Below are 25,818 nucleotides of genomic sequence, written 5' to 3' on the forward strand. Positions count from 1 at the left end.
AATACGTAATGTCATAATTATAATGTTTTGAGAGTTTACTTATGTAATTTTTGCATTATGAATTAATACACATTTATTTATAAGAACTAGCCTATTTCATGTCTTTTCATTTACAGTAGCATGAACTACGAGTAGTCGAGTAACTCGAGTATTGTTTTGATAAGAAATCGATTAGCAGAAATCAGTAGTCGTGCAACCTCTATAAATAGACATACAGTAGATAAATCCATCAGCAGATCTAGGGAGGTGGAGGGGTTCAAAGGAACTCTGATAGTGCGCAGCAGGACTAGCTTAGAGCAAGCACTGAACCAGACTATTTAAATGTTGAGCAACCAATTTCATTGGCTACAGAATCAGCAGAGGCCAATCAGCTTGTGCGATGTGGCAATTATGTGATTACTAGCAGATTGCATGTAAAAGACCATCAGCCTATAGTTTCATGACTGAACTTGTTTTTAAAATAGTAACGTTGCTATGTCTATTTAGATATCCCCCAACACTGACAGTTACAGTAAGTAGTATTCTTGTGCTAAACTATCCAGACACAAGTAATTTGTTTTCAGAGCGGCTTGGTTCAGAGTAAATACTGCTTCTCACACACTCCATCTCTGCCAGCGCAGGGAGTTTAACATGCATTTGGGAATGCAATGTTGGCTAGATTCACTTTATTTACACATTTGCATTATTCATTTCCAACATTTTTGTGGAGAGAACTTTAGTAATATTCCGCCAAAAAGAAAAGCTCAAGAATTTGAAAAATTATAAGCTTGAGGGTTTGAATGTTTGAAAGTGAAAATTTTAAGTACATTTTAAGTAAATTTTAAATACATGAGTATTATAACTTGTAATGCAATAAATTATTGTTATAATTATTATCAAATATTATTATTTTTTAAATTTGCAGTATAATTGTAACTTACAAAAGTAATATATTTCTGTCTTCATTTTATTTATTTTTTTACAATTAGAGTAAAACTTGATCCTGTTTGTTGCAGTGGGAGATCAGAATATTTGTAGGACAGACTTTAGTTTTGGGAACACATTTTCACTATTAACTATGACTTTTGCCTTAAACTTAAAAAGTTAGTAAGATAGTTGTTAAGCTTAGGTATTGGGCGGATTAAGGGATGTAGAATATGGTCATGCAGAATAAGGCATTAATGTGTGCTTTATAAGTACTAATAAACAGCCAATATCCTAGTAATATGCATGATAAACTAGTTAATAGAGAGAATTGGACCCTAAACTAAAGTGTTACCAATTTCAATTTAAAAAGAAAACTGCACAAATCACCTTTAACAATCTTGTTCCAGTTTCAGACTCAACTAAAACCAGTTAAGACCATAATTCAGTTTAAGCTAGTCTTATTTTTAGCATGATAGCATCTATCAGGAGCGGATGTAGCTCCTCCAGAGATTGACTGCCAGTCGTCTGTACTCTGTAGCTGGCGCATAATTTCAGCACCAGGCTAATATTGGCTGTAGCATGCTAGTGGCTAATCCAGAAAAATTGCTGTGTCCCAGAATGCAACAGCTGAACATTCCACATCTAGTGGGCTAAAGAAAGCGTCGCTCTCCTCCTGCCCTCAGCATTCCCAGCATGCCCATCAGCCAGGCTCCTGTGTCGTCTGAAATAGTCATGCAGTCATTCTGATAGAGCTAATGGCAGAGCCCGACGCTCACCTCGCTGTGAAGGGTTTGCTCACTCGCTAGACCATCTTGGGGTTCAAACGGTCTCTGGCTTTGGTTAAAACCAGAGCGAGTGCTTATGATGTTTTTGATTCGCTGCTCTTTTGTTTTTCTCTTTGTCCCCTTGTTGGCTCAAAAACACCATAGTTTCAGTCCGACGTGCCACGTCAATGCCGGGGGTGAGGTGATCTGCGATCGATGCCAGCCGGGTTACGCCGGAGCACGCTGTGACAGGTAAGACAACAAGGTTTTACATCCAGAAAAATGTTTTTGGACAAAAAACTTTATTATAATTGTTTTACTTTTCTCAGGTGCATCTCTCAGTCACAGGCAACTTTATATGATGTGCTCTTTCTGGTCACACGACAAAAATATGCTAGATTATGGATGCAACACAGCTTACTCACTGGCACATCTTATCCCACTCTACCCTACTAATTGTTTGTAACTTTAATAACTAAAGATTTGTCATTTTCATTGTGGTTAATTGTTAGAAATAATTGATGGTAAGATATGATCCTATTCTGTCACATAACTGTTGTTTTACTGTGATTATGGCTTCACAGTACTATAATCTTGAGTTATTTTACATCTACAATCCTGAAATGGCCTTAAAATTAAACTAATAAATACTTTTTAAAAATATCCCTCTGTAATCCCAAATGTGCATCTTTAAGAGGGATAATTTTCCATATAAAATGTAATGTCGTACTGGGAAAGTCCTAAACTGGGTTAAAGTCTAAAGACACAGTGAATCCATTTTTGATGCAGTTTTGAAGCTTGACCAGAACTTCACTGCATAATGGCATTGGAGCAACACTTAATGAGTCGTCTACAAGACCTCATACTGTAGTTGTGGCTTTCATTTCAACATAGGAAATGGTGATTAGAAACATGCTAATATGCATAAGTATAATTACAAATAGATCAATCGAACTAAAACTACATCGACTGTTTTAATCAGTATTGTATGTGCTTTGTAGTTTTATGCTTGTTAGAGTATCACATTCTTAGCTTGGCAACATAATCGCAAACTCTTGAAATCAACATCATCTGACCACTGACACAGACAGTTATGCATTTGGCATTTGCTTTTATCCAAAGCAAATTAAATTGGCATTGATACAGCATTTTCATTTGATCACTTCATTCATTCCCTGCACTGTTAGACCTTACTAGGTTTTTTTTTACAGTAAAATACTGGCAACACTGTTGCCAGTAAGTTACTGTTAATTGTACAGTTCTTTACTCTAATCTACAGTATGTTACTGTAAAAATACCATGCACTAATTTAAAACTCAATTTCAATTATAAAACTCAATAGGCCCACAACTAATTTCACTTGCAGGGACCGACTGCCTTAAATTCTGTCGTTAAATGTATCAACTAAAATTTATAACGCACCAATAATGCAAGCTAAGTAAAAAAAAAAAAAAATAAATAGAGATGTCCACTGGACCAACAATTACACAAGTCACTGCATGTTAAATAAAGCAATATGCAGCATATCATCAATGCTTGTAGATCTTCTCCTGGACTGAAGGACAGGCTCTACTCTTCAGCACAATGGTGACCCAAAAAACTAAAGTTTACATTAAACTCCTGGCAACAGAGTTGCCAGTATATACCTGTTTTATAACTTACAGTTTATTACTGTTAAAATACATTTTGTGGGTGTGTCTTTTTATCTTACAATGTTAACCCTTTCAACCCCACAGTAAAATCAGCACTACAAAGAGTAAAAAGTAACATTGATGCAGTGTTGCATTGAGATAATCAAGTGAATATGTTGTGATTGTTGAGCCTTAGTGATGAACACCTGTTGTTAACAAGCAGAATCACTGAAGGAAAGATGAACACAAGAACAGAAAATAGAGAAACACAAGAACTACAACTGACTTCCAGCCATTACACATTATCACACTTATTATTAACTAGTATGACTTTATTAGTCATACATCTACAGAAGTTGTTATGTTTAATTAAAAATGTTTGGTTTGAAGTTACCATTATAGAGATCAGTGTTTGCTTTACTTGGGATGCTGACCCTTGACTTATTAACATTAATTTTTCTCTTGCTTGAACTGTGGTTTTGCAACACTTGTGCACATACATGGTTTGTGAAAGTAGTTTGCTCAATTGATTATGATGACATAGTCATCATATAATCTGTTCATTCACTAATCTCATTCAGAGTTTAATCCTGTATCAAAAGTGTTACATTACCACCACTGTAGATACAATGAAGATTTTTTTTAACACATTAAGCACAACCAAAGAAACAGAGCTACACTGTCTTGTAGAAACAAAGAGATATCAAAAATCAGCACATGAATCTCAACAATGGTGGTAATATTGTTTTATTTATTTTTATTCCTACAGCAGTGCATGATGGGAGTTTTATACTATCCTGGAACCCAGCATGCATTGCGACATGAAACTTGAGATTTATATGCTGATTGTTGATGTATGTGTTTGTCTCAAAATATTTTTAAAGCACTATATGATTTCAATATCCTTCAGAGTAAAGGACTGTTCTCACCGGGACGAATTTCGCGCGCGATATTCGCCGATGTTTAACGCCTCGTGATTAAACAAACGGCGCCAATGTGAGTGTGCACACCGACGCGAAAAATGGCACGTGTAAAAGTGTAATTTTAAAAAAAAAACGCCTCGGGTTCGTTTTTCTGGTTTAACGCTCTGCGTCAAAAACTATTCGACCAATGAGATTGGCGCTTTTGCTCACGTGTCTGGAGCTTCTGCAGTTACAGTAAAACACAACTTGGGGGCGCCCAAACACTAAATGGTCTTGCCGAGCACACATACGTAACGGCGAAGAAGATATACGCCAAGTAGCGTCTACACACTGCCGAGATGAAGACGAGGAAGATGCAAGCCAAGATAAATGTAGACCTGCTGGTCTCGTTGGTGTCGGAACATAAGGAACTATATGACAAACGCAACAGCGACTACAAAAATATTGATAAAAGAGAACTGTTATGGAGTGGTATTGCAGAGCAAATGGGCCTTGATGGTGAGTTTAATTGTCTTTCATGTACATAGGCTTGTAACTTTTTCCAACATTTTCTGTTATTTCTTGGGTATTTCTGTTTTACATTAAGCGCCATCTAATGTTTGGGAATGAATTTGCATGTTCACTCGGCTCATCGTCAGCGAAAATCGCTTGGGTGTGTACACAAAAAAAACGCGTTGTAAAACGCAGGTGAATAACGCGCCGATATCCGTCCCGGTGTGTACGGCCCTTAACTGTTTACATAAATATTGCTGGATTTCATGTTGTAGATTCACAGATAAATAATTAATAAATATGAAATACCCATAAATTCAAAACTTATACACAGAATGAAATCAGCGTATCAGACATGTCCAGGATGACTATGGCATCATCACAAGAACAAAATCACTGAACAATTTTTTTTCTTGGCTGTTTCTTGTCATAAAAAATGTGTTTTAAAAACTTACAGTTACAACAACCAGACAGAACCTAATGTTAAAAAGTCAAGAACCCAACTAAAACAATTACTGATCACCATCATGGTGACTACAAATTGTATTATTTTCAATAAAACATCAACAACTAAATATCTGTTAATTCTAAACAAGAACTTTTGTACATGCATGAAAGAAATAATGTTTAAACTGGTTTGTAAACTGATTTCACACTCAGTATGGAAGTCAGTTGTAGAACTTTCTCTTTTTTTCTGTTCTTGTTTCTCTGTCCTTCAGTGATTCTGCTTATTTGGTGTCTCAATTCACTCATTTCTTTTCATTCACTCTGTCAAGTGGACTATATTAGTGAACTAATGTAGGGAATAGTGAATGAGGGTATAGGGTGTGATTTTGAAAACAGCGTCTGAGTGTCGATCTTGAGTACTGTTAATTTACAGTATATTCCTTTAGGCTATTTTTCTTTTCTACGGTATATTACTCTTTTAATTGAAAATGGTATGCTATTGTCAGAATTTGGCCTTTTTTTACAGCAAGGGTTAACAGTATGGGAATTGAACTCCTGACCTTGGAGTGGCTAACGTCATGCTGTAATGCTCTAATGCTTAAGAGTTACTGCTGCTTATGTAGAAATCACTTATGAAATAATTTCAGTTAGGATGCCCCCTGAGAAGGGCGACTCCTACATGAGCAGCAGACACCAATGCAGCTCACTGTGTTTATGTAAAAGCCTATGCCAGCATCTGAAAATGCCTAGTTCCATACTATAAAGTAGGTGAAAAACTGTATGTGTATGTGCAGTATGTCCAAATGTATAGTTTTCATAAATCAGTAGGCAAAAAGTACCTAGATGACCAACTACTAGATTCTGTGTGCACATACGATGGACACTTTACTCTCCAACAAGTCCATGGCAGAAGATTTGTGAATGACGGATAGTTACAGTAGGTCTACTTACAGTATGTCTTTCTCTAACACTTTAAGATTTTGTAAAAAAAAAAAAGTAATACATTTTTTTTTTTAAATTAATTCCCTTTGGAGAAAATGAAATACTATGAAAATAGTTTCAGTTATGATTGAGATCTGGCAGCAACAGAAAATTTTTCCTCTTGGGCGAGTGATTCACGGACAGCTTTCCCTGGGCATTAAATTCCCCATAAGCCAGCAAACCAATGAGAACGTGGGACAATGATGACGATACGACAACAGATCAGAGGCGCCAAAACTGATGTAGATCCGCTTACCTGGAACCCTCAGTAACTAAGTAATTTATCACCCTTTCGTAACGTAATTTATCATGCAAGGTTTATAGGTCACCTCAATCAAGTGAATTTAGAGTAATTTAATTAATGTTAATATGAATTAGCGAGTACTTGAATTGCTTGAGTATGCAGAGCATTTGCAGCTTATATGGGGCCGCACACCCCTGCTGTGTCACCATTTTCATTTAACCCTTGTGTGTGTGTGTGTGTGTGTGTGTGTGTGTGTGTGTGTGTGTGTGTGTGTGTGTGTGTGTGTGTGTGTGTGTGTGTGTGTGTGTGTGTGTGTGTGTGTGATGTGCTGAAAAACAGATAATGTTTTTTGAGACTGTAATGTGTTTGAATAGACTACTCAAACAAATCTGGATTTATATGGATTTGGATTTCATATGGCCATATGGATTTTTGTCCCAGTGTGATATGAAATAAAAATCTGGCATAAGTTGGAGCAAATGGCTTGTGGTCAGTGTAAAGTGCCCTCAAATGCAATAGAGCACAAAACAGCTCGCAGCTCTGGCACTGATGGCAACGTCTTAATTTCATTAGCATCAGAAATCACTCAGCTTATCTATCATGCGCAATATTCCATCAGTTGCTCTGTTTATTTCTCTTTTTCAACTCTCCACGTTCCCCCAGTGGGCCTCGTTCTCTCCCGTTCTCTGAAGGTTGGTATGCTGATGGGTTAGCATTAGCATATGCTGCATTCTGGGTAGGTTTGCATTGGCAGTCACTCCAGCTCTGTATGCAGACTAAATCACAGTGGTGTTTTGGAGTAGGGCGTCTAGATGGAAGAAAGGTCTCGGCTCTTCTGTGACCCCACCCCTGAAACAGATGGAGAGGGACTGGTGCAGTGCCAGTGCTGGTACACGCTAGCTGGCACCAAAGCTCTCAGCGCTGAGCCATTAGCAGAAAACGAGGTGAAGGGAACATAAACCAGGGAGCTGGACGTGTGTTATGGAGGACAAGCGGAGAGAAAGTTCGAGAGGAGAGAAAGAGAGTTAATGGAAATGTTTCTCGTTCTGGGAAAATCCAGGGACAGATGCACATTAATGGGGCAAGATGGGACCGATCCATCAGCGCTCAGACGGAGCTCAAACTCAGTCTGTCACCTGAGACACTCGCTGAAAGAGATGCGAAGGACATACTTCACACAAACTCAGTCAGGCGGTGCACGACGCTCTTAAATGTGTTCCTAAAAATGTATTGTGTCGAGGCCGTCCGACAGGGAAGCCCTATCAAGTGAGATCAATTGGAGAGCAGGTAGAGGCTGTTGCTTCTTGTGATTATTCTCACATGTCCCAATGGCATTTCAAAGGAGATCTCAAGAATGCCTGGTAATGCACTCAGATACCATTGCAGATTATAGGCAGAGATCTCAGGAGGAACATTTTAAACACTTCAGGACAAAATTATCTGGGCTGCGTTTCCCAAAAGCATTGTGTGCCTAAGTAGATCGTAGAGACATTTGGTGCCATTGGTTTATACGATCTACTTGAGCCAACTACTATGCCAACTACTGTCTCATCTGTGCCTTTTTTTTTGTTGAGTCTCCTGTGGAAGTGTAGGAGAAACGTCTGAGATAAAGGTGCTATTTATAAGAAACCTAAGTACTCTACATCTTTCAACATGGCCGTAACCACCATACAAATTGAAGAGGAAACATCAGTTCTGGAATTCAGATTAGTAGTCAAAAAATATGTGATTTTCAGTGGTTGAATCTTGAATTATTACATTCAGTCCCCAAACAAATCCTAAATATGTGCTTACATCCCTGGCCAGCAGTAAACAGCGTCTCTCTTCGAACAGAAATCTTTGCAGAATACGAGACATACATCATTTTTAGCCCCAGATCCCTTTGGCAATTTTCATCTAAGCAAATCAAATGAACACTATCCAATATCTGTAGAGCCGCACTGAGTGCTACCAAAGCCTGTAAAGCTTGTTTTATTAGAGTACACAGATTAAAGATGAGCAACAAGTGCCACAATTGCTGCCTGCTTCAATATTGAAATATCACACTTTTCTTAAGAGGCGTCTTCAAAGACTTGTGAAATAAATTGATGATCTAAATTCCACAAGCATTAACAACCACTCAAACTGAATCCATAAGGTTTCATTGATGGTTTTAGTTTATTATATGTAGTTTATAATCCATTCTTTTTTGTTTGTGTGCATTGGCTCTGTGTAGATTAATTATTATTTGAATACAAATGTGGTCCTCGTCATGTAAATTAGACTTCAAGGTGATACTCTTAGTTCACTCCTGCTAACCATTTGATCATTTATGCCAATTGTCTATAGGACTGCTCAATGTATGAAACCAGAAATCACTTTATACTAGAGCCTCAGTTCAGTTACATACACAGAAACCATGTCAGTGTAACCATGTAAGCCACCTTTACATTACGCACACCTAAAAAAGGGTTAACTCTAAACACAAAGAGGGAGAAAGCTGCATGTAAACGAACAAAACTTTTCAACCATAAGCTGTTTTCCAGCAATACGTCACTTTCTGGTGTCCATGTAAATGTAAATAGCTCAGAACATGCTATTGCAGTTACGCTGCAGTTGTGCAAACTCTGTGAAACAGGTCTAATATTTATCATCCCGCTCCCCTGCTTCATTCATACTCTGTATGTGTTTATTGTGGAGTGTGCTGTAAGCTTGCTCTGAGTGTGTAACGGTAATGGGCTTAGTGATTTAAGGGGGGGCCTCTTCAGTTTAAGAATCAATGACCCACGACAGAAAAAAATCTCTCTCCCCCCCACTCTGTCTTTCACTGACCTAAATCAGCTCAGTCCCTCCATGGCGCCTGGTCCTGCTCTGAAATAGAGTGCTTATGTTTAGTTTGGCCCTGCGTGCACATCGACACCTGAAACAGCAAGCCAGAGAGAGCAGGCTGAGGGTGAAGGGTGTAGAGAGGAAGGAAATAAGAGTTTGGAGCAGTCCCAGTTTTTTTTAGTAATTGTTCCCTGGTGTGCAGACAGACAGGAACTTGGCCATATATATATGGCCTGGGTTAAAGACACCTGGCCCGAGTCATCAGTGCTTAAGATGGCTCTCTCACAGCAGAGCTAGCGACAGGAGACATTATGAGCTGGAACCAGACAGACAGGAAGAGCCAGCCTTCAATGCTCAGTTACCCTATAAAGGGGACCGAAACAGTGCAGAGGTGACATTCTGGGTGTTATAGGGGCATGGGGATTATGTTTTTTTTTTTTTTGGAACAGTAGTCGGGGTCTTTTGCATTTAAACAGATATTGTCATTATTTACTAACTAATATTTATACACAATGACTTGTCCAAATTTATCAAAGGATTATTAATTCATACCAGTTTTTCTGCCTTATTACACTAATTAAAACCCTCATTTAAAATATTAACAACAAACTATGAAAACTGCCATCATATTTTCCTTGTAATGTGGCCTAATAGGATGTTCTACTAAATAGTACCTAAGACAGAGCCTTGTGGCACTCTGTACTTATCTTTTATCCCGAGACAGCTCCACATTTACACACAACTATAGGAACAATCTGAAGAACAATCTGAAGTAGAATCTAAACAAACAAGGCTACTGCTAACATGGTTCCAAAAGAATATTGTTAACTATAGTGTCAATAGCAAAACTGAAATATATTCAAATTCAGATGATAAAAGTCAGTCTGACATGAGTTCCCTTTCGATTGAACTCAATGGTGCGTCAGCTGACGCAATGGGAACGCATCCCGCAGGACCCGGTGTCTGAGGCACGGGTACCAACTAGCCAGTCATGGCTGATCCAGTGATGACGTCGCAGGGTGTGCCCCAGCACAAAAAGGAACCTGAAAACAAGGCATCAGTTTCAGTGTCTTCAGGAAGCCGCTTGTCTGTGTGCTGTGTGAAGATTGCAGTGTGTGAAAGGTAAAGAGAAGGAAATATGGTGAGTAAATGCTGTGTTCATCCATGGCCGTGTTTCATAATGCCTGGCGATGGTCACGATATGTGTGTTATGTGCGTTCAGCCCTCGAGGGGGCTGGATTAATTCATTGCGATGATTTCTCTCTGAGAAAGCTCCGCTCTCAGCTGGCACTCTTCATGAGTGAAGAGAGTCAAGCTGCTGAGCCTCACAGCTCGTCTTCCCACTTACAGCCGCAGGGAACTCAGACGGAGCTGCTTGAAGAGCGTGAGCAAGTTCCCCTCACTTCTCCCTAGGCACGGCGGCCCTCGTGCATGAAGCAGAAGCCTGGTCGGTGTGCTATTGTTCTCTGGAGAGGAAGGTGACACTGAGCAGTGTTTGCTCATGCTGAATTGGATTCAGAGTTGACAGTCATGCTTTCCCAAGCCGTTGCTCATTCTGGGTGATCGCAGCTGGATGATTTGGTTTCTGGGGGTGGCGAAACACAATGGGAAAAACGCCCCGTGCCTTTCTTCACGGAGGTGCATGAAGAACTTTGGCATCTTCTGTGGAATATGAGGACTCATTGCTTGCTCATGATCTTGAAGAGGCACTGCCGTTGAGATGGTGGTAAACCGGTTTAGGGACTTTCCTCTTCTCTTCCCTTTCTACCATCCTGAATATCTTCCCTATCTCCTCCCTCCCCCTCTGAGGAGGGTGATGGGGTACACTAATTCTGTTATTAAAGGAGAATAAAGTTTTCTCCCTCTCCCTTTGAGGGGGTTTCGGGGTTGCCGCAGGATGCTTTTTGAGGAGATTAACGACGAACAGTATTTTTGTTTATGAGTAGTACGTAGTATGTTTCTGAGGAGAATAATTGTTCTCCCTCCCCCTCCGAGGAGGGTGTTCAAAGGATTGTTATTAGAGGAGAATAAAGATAAGGGATGGCTGGGATCAGGTAGAGCTGGTACTAGGTGTTTGGTTCCCTGATAATATATTTGGAAGTAGAGCTGACAGATGTTTGAGAGGATCATCTATGATAGTCATGTCGCTTTTGAGGAGATTAACAATATTTTTGTTTATGAGAAGAATAATTATCTTCCATCCCCTCCGAGGAGAATTTGGGGTACAGGAAGTTGTGTGATCTCCTCCCGTTCCCCAAGTTGAGGGCATTGGGTGGACAGTATGCTATTTTTATAGGAAAATGAATTCTCCTCCCTCCCCCTCCGAGGAGGGAGTTGGGGTACAGAGCGTTGTTATTAGAGGAGAATAAAGATAAGGGTTGGCCCCCTGAAATATATTTAGAAGTAGAGCTGACAGATGTTTGACATGATTGTCTATGATAATTATAAGCTCTTCTGTCACCTTCCCCAGGTATCTGGGTATTAAGTGAGGCTACTCTCCTTCCCATTGCATAAGTGTGCAGGGTGTTTGCACTCGCTGGCTGAATTTTTAGTATCTGTGCCTACGATTCTAGACTGTTTTTAGTGTTTTATGGCGTAGTTGGTATTGATGTCCACATTGCGTCTGCTGAAGCGGCGTTGAGTTCCCTTGAAAGGGATCGTCTCAGGTTACAAATGTAACCATGGTTCCAAGAGAGGGGAACAAGACGCCGGTTCGCTTTGCCATGCTTCGGATGTACCTAAGTGTCTTCCTTCAGACATTTGAAGCTGATGCCTTGTTTTCAGGTACCCTTTTTATCTGCTGGGGAGCACCCTGCAACTTCATCACTGCATCTGCCGGTACCTGTGCCTCAGACACCGAGTCCTGCGGAACGCGTCCCCATTGCGTCAGCTGACGCGTGTTCTCGTTCCCCTCTCAGGGAACCATGTTTATATGCATAATCTGAGACGTTTTCTCTGTACTATTAAAGGACCTACACACAGACTGAAATTCTTTATGTAGCATATTTTTCTTCAGAAAGAAACTTTTAGATTTAGATTTTTCAGGATTCTAGCTATTCCAAAAGGAAGGTATCTGTTCTTGGAGTGTAATGTTAGATGCCGTGATTAGGTTACACATCAAATGTTCTCTTTAATATCCTCTGATATGAAATTGCTTTATTAGTTGCATTATAGTGCATTGTATTTTACTCTACAACATGTGAATGAATGGAGTGACTTATTTTCATTCAGTTTCTGATTTTTTTTTTCTGAGAAAATAAAAAATTTGGCATCAGACCTGGGGCCAGATTTACAGCTTGCGCCAGTGCAAACCCCCTTTTGGTGGTAAAAAACTACTGTCAGGATTTGCTAAAGGCGTGGGCAGGGTTATTTTTGCGGCTGATCTCATTGCATATGCATTTGTTGGAGTTTCTCTTTCAGATGCAAAATGTATGGGAGGAGAGAATTTAAATGAATCATGCAAGGTGATTTACTAAGGTTTGCGCTCGTCAATTTACTGGTGTATGCGCCATTATTTAGCGTCCAAAAAAAGCATGTCTTAAACCAGACGCTAATTTGCGCTGCTGTTGGTAGATTGCTTTGGTCATTATGGCAATGATCCGGCTGCGTCTGTGTTTTTAATGTGTGCGTTGTCAGTAGATCACACGCAGAACTTTCCATTTCCATCAGTGCTTTTATGGGATTGTGCTGTCACTCTAATCAAAGAGTATAGAAGTACCAAGATGCGAAACTCAATAGAACGTTCCATTGCAACACACGCGCACATGCGCAGAGCTGCAGTTCCGCCATTTTGGACTGAAAGCAACACAGCTGTCATAGAATTGAACAATACCGGTTCCAATTCAAAAGCGGTTAAGGGAACTAAAAAGTAGTTTCTAGTTCCCTTTCGTTGTCACTCTGAGTTACGTCGGATGACGACGAATGGGGTTTCACTTAGAAAGCTTATCAACTTCGAGTATTACAAAACGAGCCAATGGCAAAGAAATGCCATGGGTCTGCGGATTTTGCATAGCGTATCTCCGCCCCACCTTGTGGGTATAAAAGGAGGACGCCGGCAACATGCAGATATGTTTTCGCTTCGGAGCCAAGTTAATTCTTCACTCCACAAGCCATCTCTGAACTGTCAGCTTCTTACAGACGAGCGAGATTCTCTGGTGTTGGTGTGACGGCGATCTCCAGGCGAGTGCGCGCTTCCTGCTTATCTATGCAGTGGTTTGCAAGTGAGTGTTTCTCCCCGGGCGCTTCAACACTTTCAGAGTTTCTTTTCTCTCACAAAAGAGCTTGCACGCGGCACGTCTTTTTAAAGACGGCTCGCCCGTGCATTTACTGGTTGCGGTTGACTCATTTCCGATTTTGATGGGCACATTCTCTGCTCTGCGTGCTTGGGCTTGATCACGCTAGAGCAGCGTTTGTGGATGACTCACGTTCTCCCCGCGGGAACGTGACCATCGCGTCATTACGGTCGAGACTCAATGATCTCGTTTGAGAGAGAGTCCCCTCATCCACATCCCGATCTAACACTCTCCACGTGAGGTGCTACTTCGGCTGGTGGCCAGGGTGACCTGAGGATGTTGGTGTGGAACAAGGCGCCGACTATCCGTCCGTGCCTCATGCCCCCCCTCTTCATTGACGCAACCCGTGAACGATCACGTGACGCCCGCGGGCCCGCCCACAAAGGTCGTCCAGGCAGCCCTTGTTCCCCTACTGGAACACGGGGTTCGCATCCTGAACTATCTCGACGACTGGCGGATCCTAGCTCACTCTCGAGACCAGGTTTGCAAACACAGGGAACTAGTGCTCCGGCACCTAGCCCGTCTGGGCCTTCGGGTCATCTGGGAAAAAAGCAAACTTTGCCCCGTGCAGAGGATTTCTTTTTCTCGGTATGGAAATCGACTCGGTCGCCATGTAAAAGGCACAGCTTACGAGCGAGCGCGCGCAGTCACTGCTGACGTGCCTGAGACAGTTCGAGGGCAAGAGTGCGGTTCCACTGAAACCTTTTCAGAGGCTCCTGGGGCATATGGCATCTGCAGCCGCGGCAACGCAGCTCGGATTGCTTCATATGTGACCGCTTCAGCTTTGGCTTCGCGACCGAGTCCCGAGGTGGGCATGGCAACACGGCACCCTCCGAGTACCAGTTACTCCGACCTGCCGTCAGACCTTCACCCCATGGTCGAACCTCAGTTTTCTACGGGCCGGAGTGCCCCTGGAACAAGCTTTTCGGCATGTTGTCGTAACGACAGATGCCTCCACCACGGGCTGGGGCGCCATGTGCAATGGACGTGCTGCCGAGGGCTCCTGGACAGGACCCCAGCGCCTTCTGCACGTCAATTGCCTCGAGTTGCTGGCTGTACGTCTTGCTCTGCGCCGCTTCCGGGCCATGCTCAGGAATCAACACGTAGTAGTCCATTCAGACAATACTGCCACTGTAGCGTACATCAACCATCAAGGTGGTCTACGCTCTCGCCGTATGTCGCAACTCACCCGCCACCTCCTCATATAGAGTCAGAAGCATTTGAGGTCGCTTCATGCCATTTATATCCCTGGAGCCCTGAACTGTGCAGCCAACGAGCTCTCACGGCTTTAGCCCCTCCCTGGAGATTGGTGACTCCATCCCCAGTCGGTTCAGCTGATTTGGGACCAGTTCGGGGACGCACAGATAGATCTGTTTGCCTCTCACGACTCGACCCATTGCGCCCTGTATTATTCCCTGACCGAGGGCACGCTCGGCACGGATGCACTGGTGCACAGCTGGCCGCGGAGCCGCAAAAATGCGTTTCCCCCAGTGAGCCTTCTTGCGCAGACCCTGCGCAAGGTCAGGTAGGACGAGGAGCAGGTCTTTCTGGTCGCGCCATACTGGCCTACCCGGACCTGGTTCTCCAAACTCGTACTCCTCGCGACAGCACCTCCTTGGCCGATTCCCCTGAGGAAGGACCTCCTTTCTTAAGGACGGGGCACCCTATGGCACCCTCGTCCCGATCTTTGGAACCTCCACGTGTGGCTCCTGGACGGGACGAGGCAGGTTTGAGTACCCTACCACCAGCGGTGGTGGCTACCATCACTTCCGCTAGAGCGTCGTCCACTAGACACGTCTATGCGTTGAAGTGGAACCTCTTCGTCAACTGTTGCTCTTCTCACCGACAAGACCCCCGGAGATGTTCGATTAGTGTCGTGCTTTCCTTACTTTAAGATGGGTTGGAGCTAGGGATGGGAATTGATAAGAATTTAACGATTCCGATTCCATTATCGATATTGCTTATCGATTCGATTCCTTATCGATTCTCTTATCGATTCTCATTGGATGAGGGAATAAGTACAAATGTGTTTGTTTGTATTAACTCGCTTTAATATCTGATCAGAAGACACAGCACAGAGTATTAGTGGTTTGAACCTACACTGGTCTCATGGTTCGGTTCGATTACTATTATCATGTCATCGATTCAGTTCAATTCGATATCTCGATGCATCCCGGTGCACTGCATCCAATTTTCAATGTTCGCCTGTTCGGGAAGTTGCAGTGACAGAAACATTGACATTCCAGTTAAAGTTTCATGGGACTAAAGTCTGTTTATGCCATTAAGAAAATGAAATTCTGTCAAATCAATTTTGTTTTAAAGAAATGTTCATTTAAAAGCAGCGCTCATTTATCATTGTATAATGTTACCCTGAGACGCGCGCATCCGTCAACGAGTCCGTTGTTGAAGACGATCATCCATTTATAATCACGCATAACAACACAGAATACTTGTAATTTGACCATCGGGTGCGGATACCTAAATCAGATAACATTAGGGCGGGTGGATGATTTGTTTTTGGCTGCGGATCCGGTGATATTGGAGCTCATGCTTACTCTAAAGCAGTCAGACTCTGCAGGCGTTATAACAGCTCGAGTGAACACGGCTAACGTGGTATTTCAAGTTAGTGGTATTACCTCCTGGATATTCTATTTGTGCGTGACATGAGCGCACACGCACTGTCTCTTCTCCAGGTCGTGCTTAACGTTAAGAGTTGTCGATTTTGGGTCCGTAATATATGAAGAATTCTGACTCTATAGAATAGTTTCACCATGTATACAAGAGAGTTTTTGCATTTTTTCTTGTCACACAACTTCTCTTCACTCATCATGTTGTACATCCATATGCCGCTATTTACGCATGGAGACGTACGTACGCTGCTCACTTTAACGTTAATAAAAACCTTTTCTACTTTACCTCTCTGGATCTTTGGGGAATCTATGAAATGCTAGTTGACTGGTAGTTGTTGCAGTTGATGGCAAAACACTGTTTTCTTTGTTTCCAATTATTTCCAGACATAATGCTGTACAGTTGCGCTAACGGTAAAACCGTTGGTTCAGTCCAAAATAGCGTCAGCGCGACAGCTGCGCCATCTAGCGATTGTTACCAAAACTGCAACAGAGTTTCGCCTCTTGATACTTCTATAGGGATCTCCCAGTCACGTGACCCCTTGCCGCGTAGTAGATCCATTGCCGTGGTTAATATATATTATTAGTATATTATTATACTAATAATATAATTACATAAAAACGTTTTAACATTGGCTACAGTGTGTTAGGTAAATGCATTTACCAGTAACGTTACTGACTCTGAAGCTAACTGAGCAGTTCCACGGCTCTCTTTTCTACTCTTTACTACTACTTTAATACTGTTTCTATCTAATGTTGGTAGTTTTTTTTTTCACTGCTACAAAAAAAGATAGAAAAATGTAGTCAACCCATACACCGTTAGAACCGTGAAAAAAATGCGCAATAGTTCTATCATAAAGGGCGACAGCTAAACGTTTGATTAACAAATGATTTTCTGTTTAAAGCAACAACAAAAAAAGTATATATATATATATCGTAAAATTGGGAGCCTGATGTGTCCGGCTATGACAAGCTTATGTTATGCTGAATGGTAGTGCACACACACATTGCGGATTTCTATGGCAACAGTGGATTTATAACATTTGATCCCGAATTCCGAGAAACCACTCATTAGCCTTCGAGGGGACAACTTACCTGATCCAAAATGAAGACTGCAAAGCTGTGTTGAGTTGGACTGTGTTGAGTTGGAAGCCAAACAGTAACACCGCCATCAGTGTTTTGCCTGTTTATTGCCACCAACCACTTGTTTCTCCGTTTTGTTTCGTTTGGGATACGGTATAAAGATATTCCTTTTGTATGATCACGTATGTGATCGCATCCAACTACACAGCATCGCTCGGGCATGATAGAAATATTTCACGACGAGCTGTATTATCACCTGCGGTATGGCATTTTCTATTCCGTCAAAATGGCTGCTCCAAATGGCGTGACGTCAGGCGGGACATCCCTATACTCTTTGCTCTAATTTGCCCTGTTTAGTAAATCTGGCCCCTGGTCTCATTAGTTTAAATGTAAAAAGAAATCACTTATACATATCTGAGTAAATGTGAACAGATCTTTTTGAATGATTCCCATTTTCCATATTGCATTTACAGTCAAGTGCTTAGAAGACAATTTCCTACAAAAGCAACTTGAAATCCATTATTAAATGGAAAGTACCAGGACAAGCAGTTTGGTAAAAAGGGCACTTTGTAATCTGGCCCCACATACAGTAACACAACTATAAAAGCAGATATTACTGTATATGAATGTACCAATCCAATATTCCTTAAATGAGACATTATCCCAGAGCATTTGTACTGTTAAAGGGATATTATGTCTTTTAAAGTTATTGTGAGATCTAAGACTTTGTTTAAATGTTAAAATCTCCAAAAGTTAGAACTAGATTCTGATAGCATGCCTCTGGGCCTGTAAAGACAGTCACAAGCAATACCATATTCAATTAATAAATCTAGGGTGGCTTGTGGAATCCGCTGAGCGCGAGTGAAACACAGTGATTACTTTCTCTTTCCGCAATCATGCAGATAGCGCAGCTGTGTGCCGATAAGCGCAGAGGAATCCATTTAACATGAGGCGAGTGGATAGACTGTGCGTGTTTATCAGCCAGCAGCACAAGTTGCTTCAATAGATATTGGATCCGAACGCACCGACAGCAGATAAGAAGAGCGGGTGGGCGAAGCAAGCGGAGGAAGTGATAGCGTCTCTTCCCCTTACATTTCTCTCACATTCTGTGCTTTGTTTTGGCGAGAAAAGTCTCGGGTGCTCTTTTCATGATCAAAAGGGTTGTTCATCAGACGGACTGTAATGGAACCAGTACAGTGTGTACACAGCTCCTTTAAAAGAGAAACAGTACATGTCTGGGAATGCAATATACTTAAATGCTTTCCTTAAGTGTGTCCATTCATCCCATTTACACCAGCTATTCTCTATAACTAAGATGAGTTCAGTTAATGTTTAGCTTCTGTGTACGCTATCATAACTGGGCTAAAGTGACGTCTGATCTGCTTTGAACTATACCTAAAAATGAAAATAAATAAATTGACAGCTAATTCACTGTGCCACCATCAAGCTAGGAGTTAAATGTATTCTAATGCATCATACTGTACATAAGCTATAAATGTTAGTTTATAACAGTCAGTTGTTCATTATCTTAAAACAAACCCACACAGTGACCAGGACCCCAAGCTGGCTGACTGTACATTATCCAGCTAATTACATGGCTGCGTAGCAATTAATAAAACACATGCATGTGAGAAATTAATTTAAGCATAAATTATTTTATAATGTAAGAAGAAAGTGAGTAAGTATGGAAGCTTGTTTCCACCACAGAATAAAATATTTGAATCTCACTATTGTGAGTTTACATCTCGCAATTCTGATTTTATTTTTCCGAATTGTGTGACATAAAGTCGCAATTGCATGTTATAAAGTCAGAAATGAGTGAGAAAAAATATTTTTTCCCTTAGAATTGGACTTTATAACTCGCAATTGCAACTTTATATCATACAATTCTGACTTTATAACACACAATGCGACTTTATATCACACAATTGTGAGATAGAAAGTCAAAATTGTCAGATAAAGAGTCGCTTCCAGATCTAAGAGATGGTCAAATGGTCCGATATACAGTTTTGTGTCACTGCAGAAGGACTGGAATATTTTGACTACGCATTTTTTAAAGTATGCATTCTCTCTGCTCTTGACGACCTCAGATGTGCTAATGGCTATTTCGGGCGTCCCAGCGTTCCTGGGGGTTCCTGTCAGCCGTGTATGTGTAACGGTAACCTGGACCGTACAGCGGCGCTCAGCTGCGACCCGGTGACCGGAGCCTGTCGGCGCTGTCGTGAGGGATACGGAGGGACGGACTGTGGAAGGTGTGCTGACGGATACTTTGGAGATGCCCTCGTAGCCAAGAATTGCCAAGGTGAGGGAAGGAGCTGAGTTTCATTGTTTTAGCTAACAACAATATGTGATGTCTAAAACCAAGGACCGACGTTACGTTTTTTTTTTGTCTTAAAAAATATATTTTTTCATCACAGATACTAGTGACCATGTCTTTCAAGCTTAAAAAGAAGCACTGTAAAAAACAAAACAAAACAAAAAACTTCTCTATCTCAGACATTCCCATCCGAATGGGATTCGTTTTCTCATAGGAAATACGAGACAGCTGAAAAACACTAGGCACTGAAAAACAGACTAAAGTAAATCTGCAAAAGTATGTCTGCGAAACATGAATTTACCTGACTTCCTCTGGGAAAGCTGGTCCCATCTGAATGGGGAAACTGTCAACATCAAATGTAATGGATGTAGCGGCATATTTTTTTCATTTGTATTGTTACATACATCAGAGTGAAACGGATTATTGCATGAGAAAAAAATGAGGGCATGAACTTGGTTCTATGCATCGGTTGTTGATTAGATGTTGAAATGTGGGTTTGGCACTCAAATGAATGTGAGGCCAGGGTTAAACCGGGCTACATGATTGGAGAATCCCTGGGTATGTCACGTTGTCATTTCACCGGAAGATCCAGTTATGACACATAATCCACCAATGAGAGATCATGATCTTAATAGACATTTACATTTTTGTTTTATGAAAATGGCTTGTTATTGTTCAAGAAATTATTCAATAATATTTTATATTATTAGTTTAAGATAACCTGTGAAATATACTATGGTGCAAAATTAAATTGCAAGGAGTAAAAATTAAAATTTTAGTATTGTAAATGTTGAGTACAGGATTCAGTTTCAATAGAAGTACATATTCGGCAAAATAATACATTTTTAGTACAATTAATACATCATTTTTTATGTAATACATTTTATACACTCAAACTGCCTATAGATAAATGTATATTAATGTAGGTGCTTAAAAGTGGGTGCCCTATGTAAGCACTCTATAAAGCAGGATGTTTTGCTTCCTTTCTTTAAAGATGAACTGAACTGATTGGTACAAATATTAAAATGACAGAATTTGTTAAAAGGGATAAAATGGTACGTTGAAAATGTTGTTGTTATTACATGGGCGCCGCCATGTTGGATTTCAACATTCGACTACGTCACTGGCATGGTAGGCTATTCCGTTACCAACCAACACTAGCAGAGCTAGCTTCTCTCTACCCCCTGGCCTTGTCAACAAAATTATTCTAGTCGTGATTTCTAGTGTTTAATCCTAGGTACGAGAGACAGATGTGTTGAAAACGTCAATGAGTACATGAAGCGTCCATGCTCTGGCAGCGCCCGCACCAGTCAGTTCCCCCAAACGATCCTGTACTGTATGTGGAGCCTGAAACTGGTCGTCCTCCATGTGGTGGTAGTCAGATACTACTGGCCTGTCCCTCACATGCCCAAATGCGTAACTCATTCAATTAAAATTACTGATTTTCGTGTGTGTATATAGGACCTGTAGCTGTTGCCTACCTTCGCGGGTCCTACCATGCCGGTGACGTCATCGAAATTGCCAGCGTAACAAACGCAATTTTTGTGCTGCTTAAAAAAAGCTATATTGATATTTTTAGTTAAAATTTTTAATGTAAATTACTTTTAATTCTCATAAACAACATGTTATCAACGTTGATTTTTTTCTGTTCAGTTCACCTTTAAATGCCATATTTGGCTGTCACTTTAAAATTTGTTAATTTGTCAATTTTTGTAGAAATTAAATTGTGTACTTCCAGACAGCCTGTATGGCAGGTGTGTGTGTGTGTGTGTGTGTGTGTGTGTGTGTGTGTGTGTGTGTGTGTGTGTGTGTGTGTGTGTGTGTGTGTGTGTGTGTGTGTGTGTGTGTGTGTGTGTGTGTGTGTGTGTGTGAGTGAGAGGTGATCTGATCCAGTAACAAGCTCAGGCCATCTAGCCTCAAGGACAATACACACCGATTCCCCTCCAACAGGCCTCACGCAGCTCCATCTGTGCTCAGAAAGTGTGTGTGCATTACATTGAAACGCAATCTGTCCCCCTGCAGCACACGGTCACACACACTGGCATCTGAAGCAGGATACAGTCGTTCTCTTTGATTGTTTTGCACACACACTGCGCTGATTAGCATGCAAAGGGGTCATGGGATATTGAATAATCTCAGTGGTTTTTAATTTCAGCTGTTACTGTATATACGCTAGAGGCAAGCTCAGAAAATATTCCCATGGTTGCACATGAAACATGACTATAAAACAGTTTTAAACTCTTGATGTGTTCCTACAGACTTTAGCAGTGCTTAGCTCATTTCATATGGTTATAATATTGCAAAACATGTTCATATCATGTGGTTCAAATCAAATGATGGGATTAAAAATCTAATTTAAACCTGTTAAAAAAAAGACAGTTTTAAGATTTTTGATGTTTTCATTTATAATGTGAAAATTTATGTAAACAATGTTGTGATATTCTCAATTATTAATACATTTTCACATAAATTGTTGTACTGATAAAATAATCCATATAATTAACTATTATCAAACTGAATTTTTATATATATATTAATATTACTAGAAATATTGTACAAAAGTCATATTTGAAAATTTGGACCAAGATTTAGCATCTCCTAAACTGTAGAAAGCAATAATGCGGTTGCTGACATCAGGTCTGTACCGTACAATGCTCAACCATTTTCAAACTCTGGAGCATGTTTATATTTAATTGAAGAAAATAGAAATGACTTTATTTCTTTTGGGAATAACGTCTTGTGAAGACCAGAACAATGCAATGGGAGCGCAGCGCTCAATGGGGAAGCTGAAGAAGTTGTTTGAATGACCTACATTGAAAACTGTTGTGCTGCTTCATATTTTTGTGGAAACCATGATGCATTTTATTTTTTAGGATTCTTTGATAAACAGAGATCAAAAGAACAGCATTTATTTGAAAAATAAGTCTTTTGTAACACTTTTTTTGTGTCACTTTTGACCAATTGAAGGTCATTGGTGAATACAATTATTAATTTATCTGTTTTTAATCTTGCTTATGTAGCGGGACCTTAAGAGGAGAAAACGTCTACGGTTACGTATGTAACCCTCGTTCCCTGAGTAGGGAACGGAGACGTTACGTCGGATGACGACGAATGGGGTTTCGCTTAGAAAGCCTATCAACTTCGAGTATTACAAAACGAGCCAATGGCAAAGAAATGCCATGGGTCTGCGGAATTTGCATGGCGTAACTCCGCCCCACCTCGTGGGTATAAAAGGAGGAAGCCGGCAGCAAGCAGATATGTTTCTTCGCTGAGGAGCCAAGACTGAGCTCAGGCGATCCCCGCAGTACAGCGGAAAGTGGCAGGCAGACGTAACGTCTCCGTTCCCTACTCAGGGAACGAGGGTTACATACGTAACCGTAGACGTTCCCTTTCGTTGTCACTCCGAGTTACGTCGGATGACGACGAGTGGGGTTACCAGTCTAATCACGCCACCTTCTCAGCTGTCTTCCAGTGCCCTGCGTAAATCGAGATCCCTGTCAGCCTGGACAAAGGACTCCATATAACACAGGAATACCAAGGTACACTGGGAAGCATATCCCAAGCTTAGGGGAAGTATGCAATTAATGCCAGCCCGGAAGGGGGGGAACTTAGAGAATACACATATGACCCGAAGGAAGCATATGGAAAACACTGGGGTGTCCAGCCGCAGGTGGAATATTTCAACCCCAGGGGTGGCAAGGTGGCTTGCCAAGGGAAAGACACACGCTCAGAGAGGCTTACAGTGGAAATACACATGTGGGGGTCGCTCAGAGGAGGGACCATGCACACGGGAGGCACCTAGCCGACGCACAGGCAATAGACACTGGCGCCGACGTCAGGAGTGCTGGAGGAGCTCAGGGCTTTCGGAGAAGCTCACCTGAGGAAAATATCGCACGTATCCAGTCCGTGGAGTGGAATGGCGAGCAAGCGAAGACACCTGAGCGGGTCCGGTACTAGCTGGTTGAAGCGAGTACACGAGAGGACACAGGCTCCACTCGGAGATTATAGAATCTGGCGAATGTGTTAGGTGTCGCCCAGCCTGCAGCTCTGCAGATGTCTGTTAGCGAGGCGCCATGCGCTAGAGCCCAAGCGGACGCCACACTCCGGGTGGAGTGGGCAGTCACACCAAGGGGGCACGGTCGACCTTGCTGCTGGTAAGCCAAAGCAATGGTGTCCACTATCCAGTGAGACAACCTTTGCTTGGAGAGAGCCTTTCCCTTCAGCTTCCCACCATAACAGACAAAGAGCTGGTCTGAGGTCCTGAAACACTGCGTTCTGTCTACATAGGCGCGTACTGGACAGAGCAGTGCCAAGGCTGGGTCTGCCTCCTCCGAGGGCAGCGCTTGCAGGTTCACCACCTGGTCCCGGAAGGGAGTGGTAGGAACCTTGGGCACATATCCAGGCCGGGGTCTCAGGATCACGTGAGAGTAAGCCGGCCCAAATTCCAGGCACGCTTCGTCAACGGAGAATGCGTGCAGGTCCCCAACCCTCTTGATGGAGGCCAGTGCAACCAGGAGCGCTGTCTTCATAGACAGGAACTTATGCTCGACTGATTGCAGGGGCTCAAAGGGAGCACTCTTCAGGGCAGTTAGAACCACTGAGAGGTCCCAAGAGGGAACGAGAGGAGGACGAGGAGGATTCAGTCTCCTCGCTCCTCTCAGGAACCTGATGATCAGGTCGTGCTTCCCCACCGACTTACCTTCGATGAGGTCATGATGTGCGGCAATGGCGGCAACATAGACCTTCAGGGTGGAGGGAGACAGCCTTCGCTCCAGCCCCTGTTGAAGGAAGGAAAGCAAAACACTGATCGAGCATCTCCGGGGGTCTTCTCGGTGAGAAGAGCACCAGTTGACGAAGAGGTTCCACTTCAACGCATAGACGTGTCTCGTGGACGACGCTCTAGCGGAAGTGATGGTAGCCACCACCGCTGGTGGTAGGGTACTCAAACCTGCCTCGTCCCATCCAGGAGCCACACGTGGAGGTTCCAAAGATCGGGACGAGGGTGCCATAGGGTGCCCCGTCCCTGAGAAAGAAGGTTCTTCCTCAGAGGGATCGGCCAGGGAGGTGCTGTCGCGAGGAGTACTAGTTCGGGGAACCAGGTCCGGTTGGGCCAGTAAGGGGCAACCAGAATGACCTGCTCCTCGTCCTCCCTGACCTTGCGCAAAGTGTGCGCAAGAAGGCTCACTGGGGGAAACGCATATTTGCGGCCCTGCGGCCAGCTGTGCGCCAGAGCATCCGTGCCGAGCGTGCCCTCGGTCAGGGAATAGAACTGGGCGCAGTGGGTCGAGTCGTGAGAGGCAAACAGATCTATCTGAGCGTCCCCGAACTGGTCCCAAATCAGCTGAACCGACTGGGGATGGAGTCGCCATTCTCCAGGTAGGGGCTGAAGCCGTGAGAGCTCGTCGGCTGCACAGTTCAGCGCTCCGGGAATGAAGATGGCTCGAAGCGACCTCAGATGCTTCTGACTCCACAGGAGGAGGTGGCGAGCGAGTTGTGACATACGGCGGGAGCGTAGACCACCCTGATGGTTGATGTACGCTACAGTGGCGGTATTGTCTGAGCGGACTAGTACGTGTTGACCCCAGAGCAACGCTCGGAAGCGGTGCAGGGCAAGGCGTACTGCCAACAACTCGAGGCAATTGACATGCCACAGCCGCTGGGGTCCTGTCCAGGAGCCCGCAGCAGCATGTCCATTGCACATGGCGCCCCAGCCCGTGGTGGAGGCATCTGTTGAGACAACAACATGCCGGGAAGCTCGAGCCAGGGGGACACCGGCCCTGAGAAAATCGAGGTTCGTCCACGGGGTGAAGAACTGACGGCAGGTCGGAGTAACTGGTACTCGGAACGTGCCGTGTTGCCATGCCCACCTCGGGACTCGGTCGCGAAGCCAAAGCTGAAGCGGTCTCATATGAAGCAATCCGAGCGGCGTGACCGCGGCTGCAGATGCCATATGCCCCAGGAGCCTCTGAAAAAGTTTCAGTGGAACCGCACTCTTGCCCTCGAATTGTCTTAGGCAAGTCAGCAGTGACTGCGCGCGCTCGCTCGTAAGCTGCGCGGACATGGCGACCGAGTCGATGTCCATACCGAGAAAAGAGATCCTCTGCACGGGGCAAAGTTTGCTCTTCTCCCAGTTGACCCGAAGGCCCAGACGGGCTAGGTGCCGGAGCACTAGGTCCCTGTGTTCGCAAACCTGATCTCGAGAGTGAGCTAGGATCAGCCAGTCGTCGATATAACTCAGGATGCGAACCCCTTGCTCTCGAAGGGGAACAAGGGCCGCCTCGACGACCTTCGTGAAGATGCGAG

At 42.9% G+C, this 25,818-nt stretch overlaps 1 protein-coding gene across 14 annotated transcripts in view; it reads left to right on the plus strand.

Annotated features, from left to right (window-relative positions):
• The window catches only part of lama2 (laminin, alpha 2), a 419,939-nt gene that overhangs the window by 242,656 nt on the left and 151,465 nt on the right, over positions 1 to 25,818 (plus strand). For all 14 annotated transcript variants that reach the window (XM_077221106.1, XM_077221108.1, XM_077221107.1 and 11 more), the window contains 2 exons: positions 1,836 to 1,922; positions 19,289 to 19,500. In XM_077221106.1, the coding sequence (XP_077077221.1) occupies positions 1,836 to 1,922; positions 19,289 to 19,500 (299 nt within the window). The remainder of the gene's footprint in view (positions 1 to 1,835; positions 1,923 to 19,288; positions 19,501 to 25,818) is intronic.

This window comes from Siphateles boraxobius, unplaced genomic scaffold (assembly GCF_051911475.1).
Source record: "Siphateles boraxobius isolate OS27281-9 unplaced genomic scaffold, OSU_SipBor_1 8, whole genome shotgun sequence".
NCBI lineage: Eukaryota > Metazoa > Chordata > Actinopteri > Cypriniformes > Leuciscidae > Siphateles > Siphateles boraxobius.